The 17,941-nt window shown below is 38.6% G+C and overlaps 1 protein-coding gene across 1 annotated transcript in view; it reads left to right on the top strand.

Annotated features, from left to right (window-relative positions):
• Window positions 1-17,941, top strand: part of uba6 (ubiquitin like modifier activating enzyme 6) — a 136,708-nt gene that overhangs the window by 57,183 nt on the left and 61,584 nt on the right. The window contains exons 10-14 of the mRNA XM_028805841.2: window positions 1,012-1,115; window positions 2,710-2,772; window positions 2,957-3,033; window positions 4,757-4,823; window positions 13,891-14,034. Coding sequence (XP_028661674.2) covers window positions 1,012-1,115; window positions 2,710-2,772; window positions 2,957-3,033; window positions 4,757-4,823; window positions 13,891-14,034 — 455 coding nt within the window. The remainder of the gene's footprint in view (window positions 1-1,011; window positions 1,116-2,709; window positions 2,773-2,956; window positions 3,034-4,756; window positions 4,824-13,890; window positions 14,035-17,941) is intronic.

Here is a 17,941-nt window from a genome sequence, read left to right as displayed (position 1 = left end):
CCTTGTTGGGGTCACAGAGAAGAATTCCTGTGCATCTACTTAATAGAAGTTTCAGGATGTCTCAGTTATAACTTGTCTTCTAAAGACACTATACAGAAAATGATCACAAAATGCTAGGTATTAGAAATACACAGTAATAAAGTGAGACCCCCGTGACCCTGTGTTAGGATGTAGCGGGTTGGATAATGACTGACTGAGTAATAAAGTGGAACAAAAGCATAAAGAACATTAGGTAACACTTTATTTTAGGGACTGCAAAAATGCATCTATTACTTATTTACTCTCAGTTAACAAGACCTTAACAAAGGCATCTTTTGGTCTTCATAACATTTAAAAAACAAAGCATCAGTGAAGTGTTTCTTCCTCTGTTCCAACCTATCTGCTTTCCAGTTTTAGAAACATTCAAATTTAAATAACTGTAGCATTTGTAAAGAATGTTTAAATGGTGTTGACTATTATAAGTCAGTCAGTCATTCTCTAACCCACTATATCCTGACACAGGGTCACGGGGGTCTACTGGAGCCAATCCCAGCCAACACTGGGCAGGAAACAAAGTCCAGGCAGGGCGCCAGCCCACCACAGGGCACACACACACACACCCCCCACACACTAGGGACAATTTAGGATCGCCAATGCACCTAACCTGCATGTCTTTGGACTGTAGGAGGAAACCCACGCAGACATGGGGAGAACATGCAAACTCCATGCAGGGAAGACCCAGGAAACAAACCCAGGTCTCCTTAGTGCGAGGCAGCAGCGCTACCCAAAGCACCACCGTGCCGCCCACCTATTATAAGTTGTCATATAAAAATAACATTATTGATTTAAATTACAAATAACTTTATGTTACAGATTATCATTTCAATAAGTAAATACATACATACATGATTAATGGTGATGTCATAAGATATTCATTTTTTGTTAACTCTGATGGTTCAGTTTCTGGATAGTTTATATTATTGTCATAATTTAATTTTTGATTTTGCACTGTTTTTCATTTCTCTCTTTTAGTGCTGTCTCCTTACTCATTTAGCATTGGTGATACATCAGATCTTGAGGATTACACTCATGGAGGAATTGTTTGTCAGATCAAAACCCCTAAGACTGTGTGCTTTGTAAGTATTAGTCCCATGACAACAGTTTAATTGCACTTTTGGCTACCAAATTACTAATCTTCCTTCAATTTTACCAGTGCTGTTAAAATAACTTCATGTATTACTATTTCTGTTTTCTTTTATGGGGACATGTTGTAAATCATACCTGGAACAGTTTAACTTTGTGTAGGTAGAGAGGGAAGCTGTGGTCCATAAACCTACATTAACTATTTCATTTTTTTTAGGAGTCAAATTAGGAGAAAGTAGGGTGAAATGACACCTTTTATTGGCTAACTAAATAGGTTACAAATTCAAGCTTTCGAGGCAGCTAAGGCCCCTTCATCAGGCAAGGTGTAACCTGTCCAAATGAGCTAGTTTCTTCCATCGGGTTTTAAGTTCCATTTGAATCCGGTACATTGGGGTGTCTGGTATATCCATAGCAGTAGAGTGTTGTACCGTGTTAGCCATAGATTGATACAGGAGAAAGTAGGGCGAAATGACACCTTTTATTGGCTAACTAAATAGATTACAAATGCAAGCTTTCGAGGCAGCTAAGGCCCCTACACCTTGCCTGATGAAGGGGCCTTAGCTGCCTCGAAAGCTTGCATTTGTAATCTATTTAGTTAGCCAATAAAAGGTGTCATTTCACCCTACTTTCTCCTGTATCAATCTATGGCTAACACAGTACAACAATCTACTGCTGAGGAGTCAAATTAGTAATACTAGCATGAACACTTAGCTCTTCCTCAGGCTGATTGACTTAGATAAAATAAAAGTTTTCTGAACTCCTGGCAGTAAAATAGAATAAAACATACAAACAGGACAGCAAGCTGAATAAGTCTTAATTACTGAAACTGAGGTCTACTGAATTCCTGTGTACATCAAAAATCAGAAAACATGCTGGAAAATATAACAAAAGACTACATTCACCCAGGCATCAATCTGTTTAAGTTATTACAATCAAGGAAACATTAACTGTCTTTAAAGGCAAAAAGTTACTAGGCTAGTGTTGGATCGGTGCTAAAATTCGGTGTGAATACCAGCATTCAATCAATAGCTACTCTATTGGCTTATATATCCTGGAGTACAAGTACCTTATCTAGTATCCTGAAACTTACGCTATATGCACACAGTGGTTACACTTGAAACTATGACCTAACATAACATGGCAATCTGGAACCCACTTATACCAGTTTAGAGGTGTGTTGGACATGGCCTTTTCCATCACTTTCAGTGCGAGAAAGGAAATTGGGCAGTGCACATGTCCATTGTAGCACCCATGTGGTTCCAATTTACAGCCACCAAGTTACCCAACCTGAATGTCTTTGGGAATGCAGAAGGAAAACTCAGAAAAAGAACATGAGAACTCTACACAAACGATGACTAGATGCTAATTTCCAACCTAGGTAGCCGAATCCATGGTGTCTACAGCATTAGTCACTGAGTAATGCCTTTCTATGTTGTTGTCATGTATTATTGATCTGAAGTAGTTAGTCCACATCTTTGACAAAACCCAATACATGGACCTGGAAAATGTAAATTCTAGATATTAGTAAAACCTGATAGAGGGGAGTGGAAAATAATAAGAGAATAGTAATTTTTTTATGTTTTACAGGAAAGTTTGGAGAAGCAGCTTTCAAACCCTAGTTGCCTTATAGCCGATTTCAGCAAACCTGAGGTAAGAAGTCAGAATTGCATGAATGTCACATTATGCATCCAGTCCTGAAAAAGTACTAGTTCATGAATTTAAACAATTGGGTCTTTTGCATTTTTGTTTTCGCACATTAAAATTTTTCTTTTAACAATATGTGCATTTTCTTTAGTGTCTTTGTAGTAAAGGTTCTTTTCTGCTTATTTTTCAGGCACCTCTGCAGTTGCATGCTGCCTTTTTAGCACTGAGCAAATTTCAGGAACAACACCAGCGGATGCCACGAATAGGGTAATTATTTTGCATGACACAATTTGATCTTTACCTTGATTTAATTTTTTTTTTTTTTTTTTTACCAACTAAAGTAGACTTCTATATGAAAATATTAGACATTGTTATAATTAAACTAGCTGTGTAAGCCCGTACTGTAAAAAGCCTGGCCTCCTAGAAACTATTGAAATCTTCAAAATAAAATTGAAATGCAGAGTCGGCAGTTTCATTTTGCGAATGTGCTCGCCCCCCTTGTCTATCAGCGCCTAAGTAAGTTTCACTTTGGTGACAGAGTCACTTTCTTTTAGTTTCATGCTGTAGCCTCGTACTTCGTTCTTCTTCCGACTCGTTAACTTGGGGCCACCTTGCTGGCTCTTTTAGCTTCATGCTGTAGACTTGCACTTCCGGGCATGACAGACAGACACACACACACACACTTCCACGCGTAGATGTTAATATATATGATTGTTCATTTGTAGGAAAGCATTATACGAGGGGCTTTCAAATATAAACAGGAATTTATGAGCTATGCTTTATTTATTGAATACAATGAAATGACTTACACACTATTTTTCTATGTAGTCTCCTGCCACTGCAGTACTCTTGTTCCAGCGCTCATGAAGCTTCTTAATCCCAGAAAAGTAGAACTCTTGTGACTGCATGTTGACCCATTCTTGCACAGGGTCAATAACCTCCTCATTCGGCTTGAATTTCTTCCCTCCTAAAAATTCCATAAGTGGACCGAAGAGACGATAGTCCCTCTGTGAATGACTTGCACCAATCATATACTCCAGACTAAGAGAGAGAGACACTCATCCCCAAACTGTTTTTTTTAAGTCTCAAATAAATCTGAGATGGAATGACTCCTTCATTTGTCAAAAATTGAATAATAAAGCGCTGCGCAAAGCTACTGTGTACCTCCTGATCCGACATGTTGATTACAACTGATAGGAAGGGGGAAAGAGCAGCTAACGCTACTAACAACAAGTTCATATATGCGTGTGTTTGTCCAATAAGTCAGGTCTACTTTGCACTATTTATAAGAACAGAGCATTAAAATTCCTGTTTATAATTGAACACCCCTCGTAAAAATTAACATATGGCATTTGCAAATGTAGGATTTAAATCTTATTTCAATTAGTTATTCCTCCTTATTGTTTTGTTTATTTAGGATTCTTATTTGTCAAATAAACAGTCTAAATAGCATTTTATTACATTTAAGGGTATTTTTATTACAAATGTACACCAGCACATTGTTGTTAAGAATTAAAGAGTAGTGCTACACAAATTGAATAAGATATGCAAGTATATGTCCAACCGGGAGGAGGCCCCGGGGAAGACCCAGGACACGCTGGAGGGACTATGTCTCCCGGCTGGCCTGGGAACGCTTTGTGATTCTCCCGGAAGAGCTAGAAGAAGTGGCCGGAGAGAGGGAAGTTTGGGCATCTCTGCTCAAGCTGCTGCCCCCGCGACCCGACGTCAGATAAGCGGAAGAGGATGGATGGATGGATGGATGGATGGATGGATGGATGGATGGATGAAGTACATGTATTGATAACGACCCTATATACCTATAAAAATACAACTTTTCATCAGACTTTTATTACATGTGCACCAAATGGGAGCTGAACTTAATTTTTTTTCAAAGTTTTATTTTGAAAATGTTTTTTGATGAACTGGTCTTAATAAAAAAATCTTGCTTATAAATTTATGGATAACAAGCAAATATATTTTATTTCTGTAGGTGCCTTCAAGACGCAGATATTATGTTAAAACTAACAGAAGATGTCAACATGTCTTTAATGAACAAAGTAAGTTTTTTTTTGAATAGCAGAAATTTTACATTTTTTCTGAAAAATGTTATAGAGATAGTTAAAAGAAATCTTCATTTGATTAGTTTTGAAGTAACTCTTGAGAAATTTAAAATTTGATTGATACAAGTTAACCTTTTTTGGAATAATAATAAAGCCAGCAGGTGTAAAGGTGAGCCTATATAAACACATCTTGGTTTACTTCCAATTTTTTGTGAAATTCATGTACTTAATTCAGTTGCCGACTGCTAATTGCTCTCATGTAACTCATGTATTTTGCACGACTAGGAGACTTATCCATATTACTAACCGAGAATGCTAAACCGGATGGACGCAGGGACATCCGGCCATGGGCTGTAGCCGCAAAAAGACGTACTGCGCAGGCGCCCCAAGAAATGAGGGGCCGCGAGAGGCGGACAAGACCACAGAAAAAAGGAGTGAGCACAGAAAAAAGGAGTCAAAGAAATGAGGCGACGCGAGCACAGAAAAAAGGAAAAAGCACAGAAAAAAGTAGTCAAATGCAGGCACCGCACGAAACCCATTGCACACGAAACTAGCACACAAAAAAGAAACTAGCTCCCCCCCCCCTACAGTCACCAGACGGGACACACACCAAGAGGGGGATTTAACAAGCCCCTGGAACACAAAAAAAAAAGAACACAAAACCACCCAACATACCCTACAAGCAACGGACGGGACACACACAAAGAGGGGGATTCAACAAGCCCCTGGAACACAAAAAGAAAGAAGACGCTCGCGCAACAACAATCCTCACCCCCCCATCAAAACATCAATAAGAAGTGACACCCAAAGCCACATATCTAAAGGAAACTTCCATATTAAACATACGTCATCTCAACACCTTCACACTAGGCAGCATAGGTGAATCTCCTTACAATAAAGCACTATTAACCGTTCAACTGCAGAAAAGGCTCCATATTAACAGTGAGTGCGATCCTCCTTATTACTTATCCATATTTCGCACGCTGAGGAACAAACAAGTCATGAATACACGGTCACGGGTACAAAACGATTCGGATCGGATAACGGGACAAAACACACGAACACGAATGAAACAACAAAATACACGGCGGAGCATACAACGCGCTTCGGAAACTCCGGGAGAAAAAATGTCTCGGATCAAAAAAAGCAAAGCTCAAGTAACCCCGTTACAGAGACGTGCCCAAATGGACAGACACAATGAACGTAGACGCATACAGCGCGCGTCTCAAAGTGCTGCATCGAAACAAGCACAATTTCAAAAGAAAGAGCTCGCGTCTCAGACATACAAAAAAGGGAGCGAAGAGACAGAATAAATGAACGCAGACGTGTACAACGCGCATATGACCTGCCAGAAAAAAAGCAAGCAAGACTCCAAAAGCAGAAAGCTCAACTGACCGACATACAAAAACGGACAAGGCTCGATACAAACAATGCACGACGTAGACTGAAACGGACTTTTCGCAAAGCGGAGGCGAATCAATTAAAAATCAAAAATAGCGCGTCACAAATAATGGACATGCAACAACGCGGCACTCAAACGCCACAAGCAAAACATGCCCGTCGTGGACATCAACGCCAGACACCTGCTAAACGCTTACGCAAGTTGGCTGACAACGCCTTCAATAATGAGTCCACTATTGAGGAAAATTCATTGGGATTAATGAATGTCATTTGCTGTCATTGTCATTCACTTAACTTTCCAGAAGAAACAACTGGCAATACAAATAATGAATTTACACGTTGTTGTCAAAAGGGGCAGATTAGACTGCCTCCTTTACATTCATATCCTGAATATCTACAGAAGCTTCTAACTAACGATGTGCCTGAAAGTAAAAACTTTATGAACTGCATTAGATCCTACAATAGTTCATTTGCTTTTGCATCTAGCGGAGTACATATCAGGCCACCAAAAGGCAATGGCCCATACTGCTTTCGCATATGTGGTTAACACAACGCACTATATTATGTCCAAAAAATATTAATGTTAATCACATTAATAACCAGGGGCCTCATGTATAACGCCGTGCGTAGAACTCACACTATAACATGGCGTAAGCACAAAAGCGGGATTGTGCGTACGCACAGAAAAATCCAGATGCAGGAATCTGTGCGCACTCATACTTTCACGTTCTTCCACTACATAAATCCCGATTTGCGTGAAAAGTAACGCACGTGCATGCGCCTTCTGTCCCGCCCCAACTCCTCCCAGAATTACGCCTCTTTGAATATGCAAATCAATATAAATAGCCTTCTGTGAAAAGACAATGGGAAAAGCACAGGGGAAAATATAAGAATTTCAGCGAATACCAAGTGGAGGCAAAGTGGAGTTGGTTTAAACAGTGATATAATCAACAAAAGAAAGTTGATCGAGTGACAGAGTGTCGGAAAAACTTGAAAGATCAAATTCACAAAGTCGCACAGTGCCTGAAATAAAAAAGAAATCACATATCAAAGTCGCCGTGAAAAGGCGAGTCGTAGCCCACCGTCTGAGTGTCATATGAAAGCGTATTAGGGTACAGACAAAAAACATAGGCACACAGTGGGAAAAAAGCACGAAATGTCAACTTTAATCTCGAAATTTCCACTTTAATCACGTAGTTTATTTTGCCATTAAAGTAGAACACCATAAACTTCATCTTAAAATCGTTTATTTTACTAGTTTCTCAAGTAGCATGTTAAATGCTTTTTTCTGTGTTTGATCTTCTATGTGCTCTATGTGTGTGAATCACTACGTGCTTCCGTTCTTTCTCTTTCTCCGACAGGACACAGAATGCATTACATTCGACATATTACAGCTCTCTGAATAATTAAAATACTGAGATGTATACGTGATATCATTTTCATGATGATAGGAATGAAAGCATGTTATTAAACATGGGAACACGGTGGCGCAGTGATTGTTCATATCTCACGCAAGAGGCTTGCTGCACCATGTGTGACCTTCGATGAAATAATTTATTACAGAAGTACTGTCTCTTTCAAACGTACTAACCTCCAATTCCTGTCCATACTTTTCTTTCTCCAATCGCCACACAATCAGCTCTGTAATAGACGTTAAGCCATTTGTAAGCTTAGAACGCCGATTCTTCAAAACTTTTAAGGAACATTGAAATATCTTCGTAGTACATGTTTAATTATTCTATTCGTCTATCCTTCCAGTGTCGCGTCAGCACCAGCAAGAATACAGCGCAAGGCAGGAGCTATCCTTGAACTAGCTATACGCTGCGGCACCGTGTCCTCACATGTTTAATTATTAACAATGCAGATTATTTAAATGAAGTTAAAGTTTTATCTGTATACTATAAGCAACATATTTTGCTGCATTTCATCTTAAAAATGATATTGTCATCATACGTGCTTTATAAAGTAGCGCAGGTTGTGCAATATTATAACTGTAGTGCAAGTTTACAGTGAGGTGATTGAGTGCGTTTATAGTTCTTGGGATGAAACTGTTTCTGAAACGCGAGGTCCGTACAGGAAAGGGTTTGACGCTTTTTGCCGTGGTTGAGGTAGTGTGTACTTGAAACTGTATACCGATAATTCTCTTTCCGATCATCTGCTGCTGTGATTCACACTCAGATACAGTGATATAAATACTCCAAGTGGTGCAGTGAGAGTAATATGGAAAAAGATGATCTGCAGTGGCAACCCTTAACGGGAACAGCAAAAAGAAGAACAAGATGCAGTGAGCGTAACAACGCTAAAGCAGTTCTGGTATTTGGAATACTATGGCTATTCCCTGGCCCATTATATTGCAGCAGGTTAATTACAATCAGATGCATTACACTAATAAACAATATGCAGTTAATTTCAGTGTATTTATAAAGCCGCGTCAGGAATGTGGAGCTAAGAAAGAAAGGATGAGCACACAGGAACAGTAGTTTGACCATTCTGTGGACCATTATATTGTTACAGGTTAATTACAATCAGATGCATTAAATTTATGAACGATATGCGGTTAATTTCAGTGTATTTGATAAAGCCGCCGCCGTGGATGTGGATCTAAGAAAGGGTAACCACACAGGAACAGTAGCACTGCTTTGACGCTGGGTGCCGCCAGTCTGCAAAACCGGGCGGATAAATTGCGTACGCCAAGGAATGAGTTACCGTGGAAATGTGCGTGGCTTTATGCCAAGTTTAGGTTTTATACATCGCGATTTGAGCGTGGATAGGTTCGTACGCAACATTTCTGTGCGTACGCACCGTTTATACATGAGGCCCCAGGTCATTTCATTACTTCCTGGAGAGACACGGCTCTTTCTAAGCTCTGACAAAGTTGACTCTGATGACGACAATGAACATCTGAATTTCCCCATAGAATTACCTTTTACATTGAAACGCCGACAGTTCCCCATTAAACCTGCATTTGCCATGACCATCACCAAATCACAAGGACAAACCATGGACAAGGTTGGCATCTACCTCTCTGAGCCCGTTTTTGGACATGGACAACTTTATGTTGCCTTCTCACGTGTTCGACGTTCATCTGACGTTAAAGTTAAATTTATAAATGATCCATGCCAAGGAAGACTCATTCAAAGACAAGACACCATCTTTACTACTAATGTTGTATACAAAGAAATATTCCAATAAAACATTACTCTATGCCAAACACTCTATTTTTTATTTATATAGGCATCATCCAAACCTGCACACTATTCTATATCTAATTCATACATCTCACTCTTTGTCATGCCCCAACGCCAGGGGTTGGCGAGCGAAGCGAGCAGGGGGCAGAGCCTCCTAGTAATAACATATAATTGACTACACAGTCTGATATATCCCAGTATCAGTTCTTTGCTTCTGAATGTATAACACTTGACACTGATAGCATGAAATAATTATGAGTACCTTATTAAATAAAATATAAATCCACCTTAATAAAAGGATATGTGTCTGTGTGTCCATCCAGTTGCTATGCCTCTGTCATTCCAAAAGATGGAACATCACAAACATTTTTAATAATTAAATGCTTTGCATTTGTAATTCCAACAAATGGTGCATCACAAACATTAACACTGCTTTTAAGAATCCCATACCAAATGGCAAGTAACAGAGACTTGTGCATTGCACGGTGCACAACAAACATTAATGCTGAGGTGTGTGTTGATTATTTAGTTTTCAACCTGTCTTACACAGGTAGCACTGCTGATTATTATAAAATATAGTAATTTATTTCAGCTTTTCTGTATTAAATGCTAGAATCTTAAAATGATTACATTTAGTCTTTAGCCATGAGAAATACAAGTATACTGAAAATGTTATTTTTTATTTAATACCTTTAAAATCACATCCATATCAAATACAACTAGATCCATTATCTTTCTTCATCCAGTGCAATATAATGCTATAGCATTTGATTTGATTTGATTTTTCTCAGATAGCACTGTAGATGCTTTATACACTGATAACCTCGGCATGCCCTAAAATTACACAAACATCCCTGATTTTCCTCCTCATTAACCAAGAAAAAAAAAAAAAGAGATTTCATAAAGTGAAGTTTATTGTTGTAAAATGTTGCAGTACAAACACTGTGTCCACAAGGGGTCGCTCCACTGCCCCAAACACGCTACACTACCCAACCAAACACAATTTTAGGTATAATAAAATGTATTTTAATGTATAATAATTTCTTTACAAGGCTCAATTAGTCCAGCACAATAATAATAATAATAATAATAATGCATAATTGGTCATCTTCTGTCTCCTTCCATCAACACTCCTCCACGAGTGACATCTGCTGCCTCCTGACTCTGACTCACTAAAGTAGAGGATGCAGCATCTTTTATGTTGGACCCAGGAGTACTTCTGGTGCTATAGCACTACATGTCAGAAGCACTTCTAGGCCAGACAGAAGCCACCCAAAGCAGTGGTAGTGTTCCCTTGCAGGGCTGCCAATCAGGACTACAACTCCCAGTATGCCCTGCTGGTTTACAAACAAATGGGAGTTCAACCAGAGGGATGCTGCCACCTTGTGTATAAGGGAAATATATGGCCTTAGGAAGCAGCCTCCCTCTGTCCTTCCATTATGGCCTCCTGGCCAGGTTGGTTGCTGGACGCATGCCCATCCACATCTTTTGATTATAGAATCCCATCCAGGCAAGGAATTGTCATCCACCTCCATCAGGATGCCTGTCCCTCCGTTATGACCTTCACAACACCTTCTAAAGAGTTTGTGGAGAGATAGCAATCATTTTAGGAATCTATTGTTCTAGCTCACAATTTAAGGTAGAAAAGATATAGATGCTACAGATTAGAAAAAATAAATCTTCCTTTAGCTGCACTGGATGACAGTTTGCTTTTTGTGCTCCATGGAAATGAGTAGTTGGCTGATAGCTTGTGTACAACTTAACCAATTACTGGTACTTGCACACATAAACACTAACAAGAAGGAAGTGGCAGTTGTGAGTATATTTATTTTTTTTAAACATTGTTTTGAAGTCCTTTGCATCCCACCATGTCTGTCTTCTCCTATACGAGCTTATATTGGATTTATATTGTATCAGATAAATAAATTGAGGGGGCCAAGCCAGGTCAGTTTTAATTTGTTTGATTCTATCACTGCTGACTGTGTTGCAGCTTGACATTTGGCGTGCAGCGGTGCACATGCAAAGTCATCAGAATTGCTCTAGGTCAGGGGTGCCCAATACGTCGATCGCGATCGACCAGTAGATCGGAAATGTAATGCAGGTAGATCGCGTTGCATTCAAAAAAATTTTAGCTATACAGTAATCCCTCCTCCATCGCGGGGGTTGCGTTCCAGAGCCACCCGCGAAATAAGAAAATCCGCGAAGCAGAAACCATATGTTTATATGGTTATTTTTATATTGTCATGCTTGGGTCACAGATTTGCGCAGAAACACAGGAGGTTGTAGAGAGACAGGAACGTTATTCAAACACTGCAAACAAACATTTGTCTCTTTTTCAAAAGTTTAAACTGTGCTCCATGACAAGACAGAGATGACAGTTCCGTCTCACAATTAAAAGAATGCAAACATATCTTCCTCTTCAAAGGAGTGCGTGTCAGGAGCAGTGACTGTCACAGAGATAGAGAGAAAAGCAAACATGCGAAGCACCGCGGCACAAAGCTGTTGAAGGAGGCAGCTCACACCCCCTCCGTCAGGAGCAGACAAAGAGAGAGAGACAGAGTTTGTTTTTCAATCAAAAATCAATACGTGCCCTTCGAGCTTTTAAGTATGCGAAGCACCGTGCAGCATGTCGTTTCAGGAAGCAGCTGCACAAAAGATAGCAACGTGAAGATAATCTTTCAGCATTTTTAGACGAGCGTCCCTATCGTCTAGGTGTGCGAACAGCCTTCCTGCTCACACCCCCCTACGTCAGCGCAAGAGAGAGAGAGAGAAAGTAAGCCGGGTAGCTTCTCAGCCATCTGCCAATAGCGTCTGTGAGCGCTGAAGTCGAAATCAACAACGGGAGTCTAAAACCAAATTTTAATAAAAAACAATTTCTTTATTCTTTTGTTCTTTATTCTTGGTGAGTAAAAAAAACTGTGAGACTGCCCTGTTGGAGAATGCGGGCAGACTGCAAAGAAAAACAACAGTTCCCCCTTTTATCACCTAGCTTGTTCATTTAGCTACAGAGAGAACAGAAAAAAACATCAGAGTTCATTTTGAGGTCGTCCATAGATTAGGGGACATCTTAAATTTATGACATAGGAGTACAGAAAAACAACAGCAGTACCAGGCACCTACATTATCTAAAGAATGTGCCCGTCTCAGTTACAACCCATTTTAAGCAGTTTTCTCAAAGTTCATTGCATTAATTATAAAGAGATTACATTCTTTTAATTTTTATATCTTCATTAGATTATATTTGTTTGATTAGATTAATAATTCTTATTTATTAATTCATAAGTAACTTGTTTTCTTATAATACAAAACAAGAGTAAAGAAAGATCACATTGAATTATAATATCACAGGGTGTTCTGTTAATATCAGAAGGTTAGCACTTAAACACATAGAAAAATTAAATCAGTCTCATATTCTGTGCATAAACATAATTCATTTCCTATCTAAATGCAGATAAAATCATATAGTTCTCTGCAGCATGATTAATACAAAATTCAGTCATTGGTATTTTGTGAGTTAAATACTTATAATCATCTGTGGCAGGCTGGCTCTCCGCCCGGTGTCTGCCTCCTGCCTTGTGCCCTGTGCTGGTTGAGATTGGCTCCAGCAGACCCCCGCAACCCTGCAGCCAGGACATAGCAGGTTGGAAAATAGATGGATAGATGGATACTTATAAACATTACAGTTAATAATGTTTTTCTGCGTTCTCACGTCCCTTGTATGAAATCAACTGGGCAAACCAACTGAGGAAGCATGTACCAGAAATTAAAAGACCCATTGTCCGCAGAAACCCGCGAAGCAGCGAAAAATCTGCGATATATATTTAAATATGCTTACATATAAAATCCGCGATGGAGTGAAGCCGCGAAAGGCGAAGCGCGATATAACAAGGGATTACTGTATATTTATATAGCATTTTTAATGTAGGTAGATCATTTCGACCTGGTCATTTTAAAAGTAGCTCGCAAGCTGAAAAAGTGTGGGCACCCCTGCTTTAGGTGGATATACAGTAGATCCTATTACTTTGTAAATACTACATACTGTATCTGACTCTGTTATATATGATGCATTTAATGTTTAAATCAACAGAAATCCAAATGACTTTGAATCAGGATATGGATCTGTGTTCGCATGTGTTTCTTTTTTTTTCTGTTAAGGTTGTTATGTGTTGCTTTATTTGGATATCATATATTTTGCGTAGTTTTTGTTAAATTTTAATTTTTTATCAACATTAAATAACTTTTTACATGTTTTGTTTCTCACAGTGGATAAAGCTTGCTAGTTATGCCAGATATTTAACTTGAAAATTATAATGTAAATTTATGATGTACTTTAAAATATAAAGCATTCTACTGTTTAATATCTTTTAAGGTAGATATGTTTCAACAGAAAATGAGCATCATTATTTTTTTTATATCATATATACTTATTTTAATTAATTATAGAAGACATTGTTTAAAAATGTTATTTTTTCTAGGCAGTGGTAAATGAAGAGCTTGTAAGATGGTTGTCCCGTTCTGCCAGAGGCTCTCTGCCTCCATTGGCTGCAGCAGTTGGAGGAATTGCAAGTCAAGAGGTCCTAAAAGCATTGACAGGGAAATTCTCACCATTGCAACAATGGGTATGCCATATTTCACATTACACAGTTTAGATTTGGGTGTTGTGTTTGTGATGTTGGAATTAATGAAGAAAACTTGAAGCTTTTCTATAGCATGTTACATTTGACCTTGTGATCTCTAAAGTTAAAGAGCAAACTGGTATGGGGCATATTCAGATATCTCAGAAACTGGGGAAGAAGGTTTAACTCTAATTCTCAGTTCTGTGTGAGTTTTTATGATCACTTTTTTATTAGTAATGGGAGTTTAAGAAAGATAATCTGTGCATGTTGTAGCCCAGGGGTGGGCAATGTTGGTCCTGGAGAGCCACAGTGGGAACAGGTTTTCATTCCAACGCTTAATTAGAAACCAATACTTGCCAGTCTCAGACCTTATGTAATTTTATGGCTTGCTAGTCTGCAATGTAAGGTTCTTATATCATAGAATGTTTCCTTTCCAAGGATGTAATCCAAATTGTTTGAAGCTTAAAATGTTTGATTTTCAGTCTGTCACATTTTTCTCTTAAGTGTTTTATTAAATCAAACAGTGCACGATGAACCAACAGAGATGTAAATGGAAACAAGTCAGATGGAGAACTGCTGGCTGCTTTGTCATTTAGTTTCCCAAACTCGGTCCTGGGGACCCCTCGTGGCTGCAGGTTTTTGTTCCAACCGGATTCCTAATCAGTGACAACACCTGATAACACTTGAGCTCATTTAATTAGCTGGTATTTTGTTTTTTCTTTTATTTGACATTCAGAAAAGCATTGCAGCATTATTTTTAAATTTATAAGACATCCTTTTTGATAAAACCCCTGTGTGCATCCAGGGTGTCCGTGTGTGTGTGTCTTCTGGTGAAGTGAACATGCGCAGGGCTGCGATGCGCACGGCACCGTGGACGCACACACACTGGAAGCTGGGCACACAGTGCACAGTGAATGGCCTGGCCGCGGCCGCGCATGATAAGCAAATAAAGGACATCATTGCTGGGGAGAGTGCTGATTGTGTAAAAATAAAATCCGTTGCTGGGGAGACACCACACATACAATAATCAGCTGCACGCCAGCACACATTATAATACTTGCTGGGGAACTGTACAGTACTTGCTGGAGAGACACCACAGACACGATTATCAGCTGCACACCACACATTACATCAGTTGCTGGGGAGACTCTGCTGATTGGCCACTGTTGTGACAGAAAATTAAAGGCATATTACAGACATCAAAGCCAGTATTACTGTCTTAAAAGAAACAGAATGAGGTCAAGGTCCCTTGCCATTTAATATAGACTGTTCCTACTAACGTTTATGAACTACTGTTCTAGTGCCCGTTATTATAACGGGTTTAATATCTAGTTTAGAAATATTTCTGCTTTTGCTCTAGATTTAAATGCTTAACTCTCTTTTGTTGATTTCATTATACTTTGCCCTTTCTCTGTGCAGTTTTCCCCCCTTCGTTGTATCTTAACAATGACAATTTAAAACGAGCAGAGCAGACACCCAGGCAAACAACACTGAGTAATCAAAGGCTGCAACTACTTTAGAGTCAGACCCGCTAATTAGTAAATAATGGATTAATTGAACAAATAGAAGATCTAGAAAAGTAGAATGAAAATCAAGATGAAAATACTGTTAAAAAGAAAAAAAAAACATTATTCCTATATAACTGCTTGGTACATTTTAATTTTTTTTTTTTTTTTTTTTTTTTTTTTTTAAGCAAACTTAGTTTTCTAATTTCTATATTGTTCCATAAACACAGAACTTGGGAAATAACAGTTCACTTAATTAGCCCAGGAGTTCAATTAAAAACAGAAGCTGGTTGGAACAAAAACCTGCAGCCACAGGGGGTCCCCAGGACCAAGTTTGGGAAACACTGATTTGCATCTTATTGCTAAATAACGAGCCATTAAAAACACAGAATGCAGCTGTTTAAGATTGAAATAAGCAATTAAGAGTGGAGAAACTTAACAAGCAACACCACTTAAATGAAGCATCAAAATGTCACTTAAGCAATAAGGGCTTCATCATCAATAATTGACTTCTCATTAAGAAACTGGGATGGAAGAAAAATCTGCCACCACTGCAGCTCTCCAGGACCGACATTGCCCACCCCTGTTCTAGCCAACACATTAAGACATATGATTGCCCCGTTTCCCTCATTCTAACCTTTCCTCTAAACACACCTACGACATCATGGTTTGAAACGTCAACCGCTTATCTGATAATAATGAAAAGAAATGGGGCAGGAAAAGACAGCAGACAAACAAAGTGAAAAAGTGTCCCTTCCTTCTAACAAATAGAGCAATTAGATTAATTAAAGGATTTTAGTAACTTGCGTTGATCTGGAGTTGATGAGTTCTAAGCAAACTAGATTACAGAAAGTGACATCAGTGCCACATATTTAGAGCTTTTGATGATTTTAATCTAAAATATACTGTTTTTTCTCATCGGAGTATCCTAAAAGGAAGGTTATTTTATGGAAAATCAGAAAAACACAACTATTTTAAAGAATGCTAAGATTAATAAGTGTAATGACAGACCGCCATCCAGACAAAATTAGTAGCTAATGCCATTACAAGCTACTCTGAGGGAGCAGACCTGATTAAGTTACTGATAGACAAGACCCAGTTTATAACATTGCAAGTTAAGATATAATTTGTAATGGTGTTCATATGCTTGTTTTCCTAAAGGATGTCATTAGCTCAGATTGATATGATAATAAGAGGTTTAAAATAAAATGTAAACCGCTTAGACATGGGCTGTGTTTGAATGAGAGAGAGAGAGAGAGATGATAGGAAGTGGAACAAAGGCCATGAATGAAGTTTAACTTATTGACATAGGCCGTAGATTTTGAAGTAGAACAGAGATAAAAAAAAGGAAGAGTAATCAAATATTGTTGGTAAAATCCTCAGCCAAGAATGGTTAAAATGATTTCAGAGTATGTGAGTGAAAAGCTTGTGATGACTAGTGAGTGTATGTGCAGGGGTCATCTCGAAGAAAGAGAGGGAAATTACTGAAACTAGAGGCCTGATTAAACCATCTTGGACTGAAAACTACTACATGTTCCTTCAGAAGACAGCAGCCCAGACTAACATAAGTTATAATTGTATATAGATGGGCTGCAGAAATTCTTGAGATATTTAGAAAAAAGAAATGGGTGGACAATGAAGTAATACTGTATATAATGTCTTTATTGTAAATATCTAAATTTGGTAAAACAAAATGAAAAACAAATATGTAGAATCAGCAAGACTTGCAGGAGACTGTAGGATTGTATGTCACGTTTAATTGTAATACCGTTCATTCAGAAATTCTGATTCCACTCCTTTATGGTTAGATAGATAGATAGATAGATAGATAGATAGATAGATAGATAGATAGATAGATAGATAGATAGATAGATAGATAGATAGATAGATAGATAGATAGATAGATAGATAGATAGATAGATAGATAGATAGATAGATAGATAGATAGATAGATAGATAGATAGATAGATAGATAGATAGATAGATAGATAGATAGATAGATAGATAGATAGAAAGAAAGAAAGAAAGAAAGAAAGAAGGGGAAATTCACATACTCCAGCAGCAGCATACTGATAAAAACCAATATTAAATTAAAGTGTGATAAACATGCACGTATAACAGACAATATCTTTGTATAATGTTAACGTTTACCCCCCCAGGGTGGAATTGAAGAGTCGCATAGTGTGGGGGAGGAACGATCTCCTCAGTCTGTCAGTGGAGCAGGACGGTGACAGCAGTCTATTGCTGAAGCTGCTCTTCTGTCTGGAGATGACACTGTTTAGTGGATGCAGTGGATTCTCCATAATTGACAGGAGTCTGCTCAGCGCCCGTCGCCACGGATGTCAGACTGTCCAGCTCCATGCCCACAATAAAGCCTGCCTTCCTCACCAGTTTGTCCAGGCGTG

The sequence above is a fragment of the Erpetoichthys calabaricus genome, chromosome 7 (assembly GCF_900747795.2).
Source record: "Erpetoichthys calabaricus chromosome 7, fErpCal1.3, whole genome shotgun sequence".
Classification (NCBI taxonomy): Eukaryota; Metazoa; Chordata; class Cladistia; order Polypteriformes; family Polypteridae; genus Erpetoichthys; species Erpetoichthys calabaricus.
The sequence above is the reverse complement of the archived record's forward strand: the minus strand, read 5'-3'. Positions and strand labels throughout refer to the sequence as shown.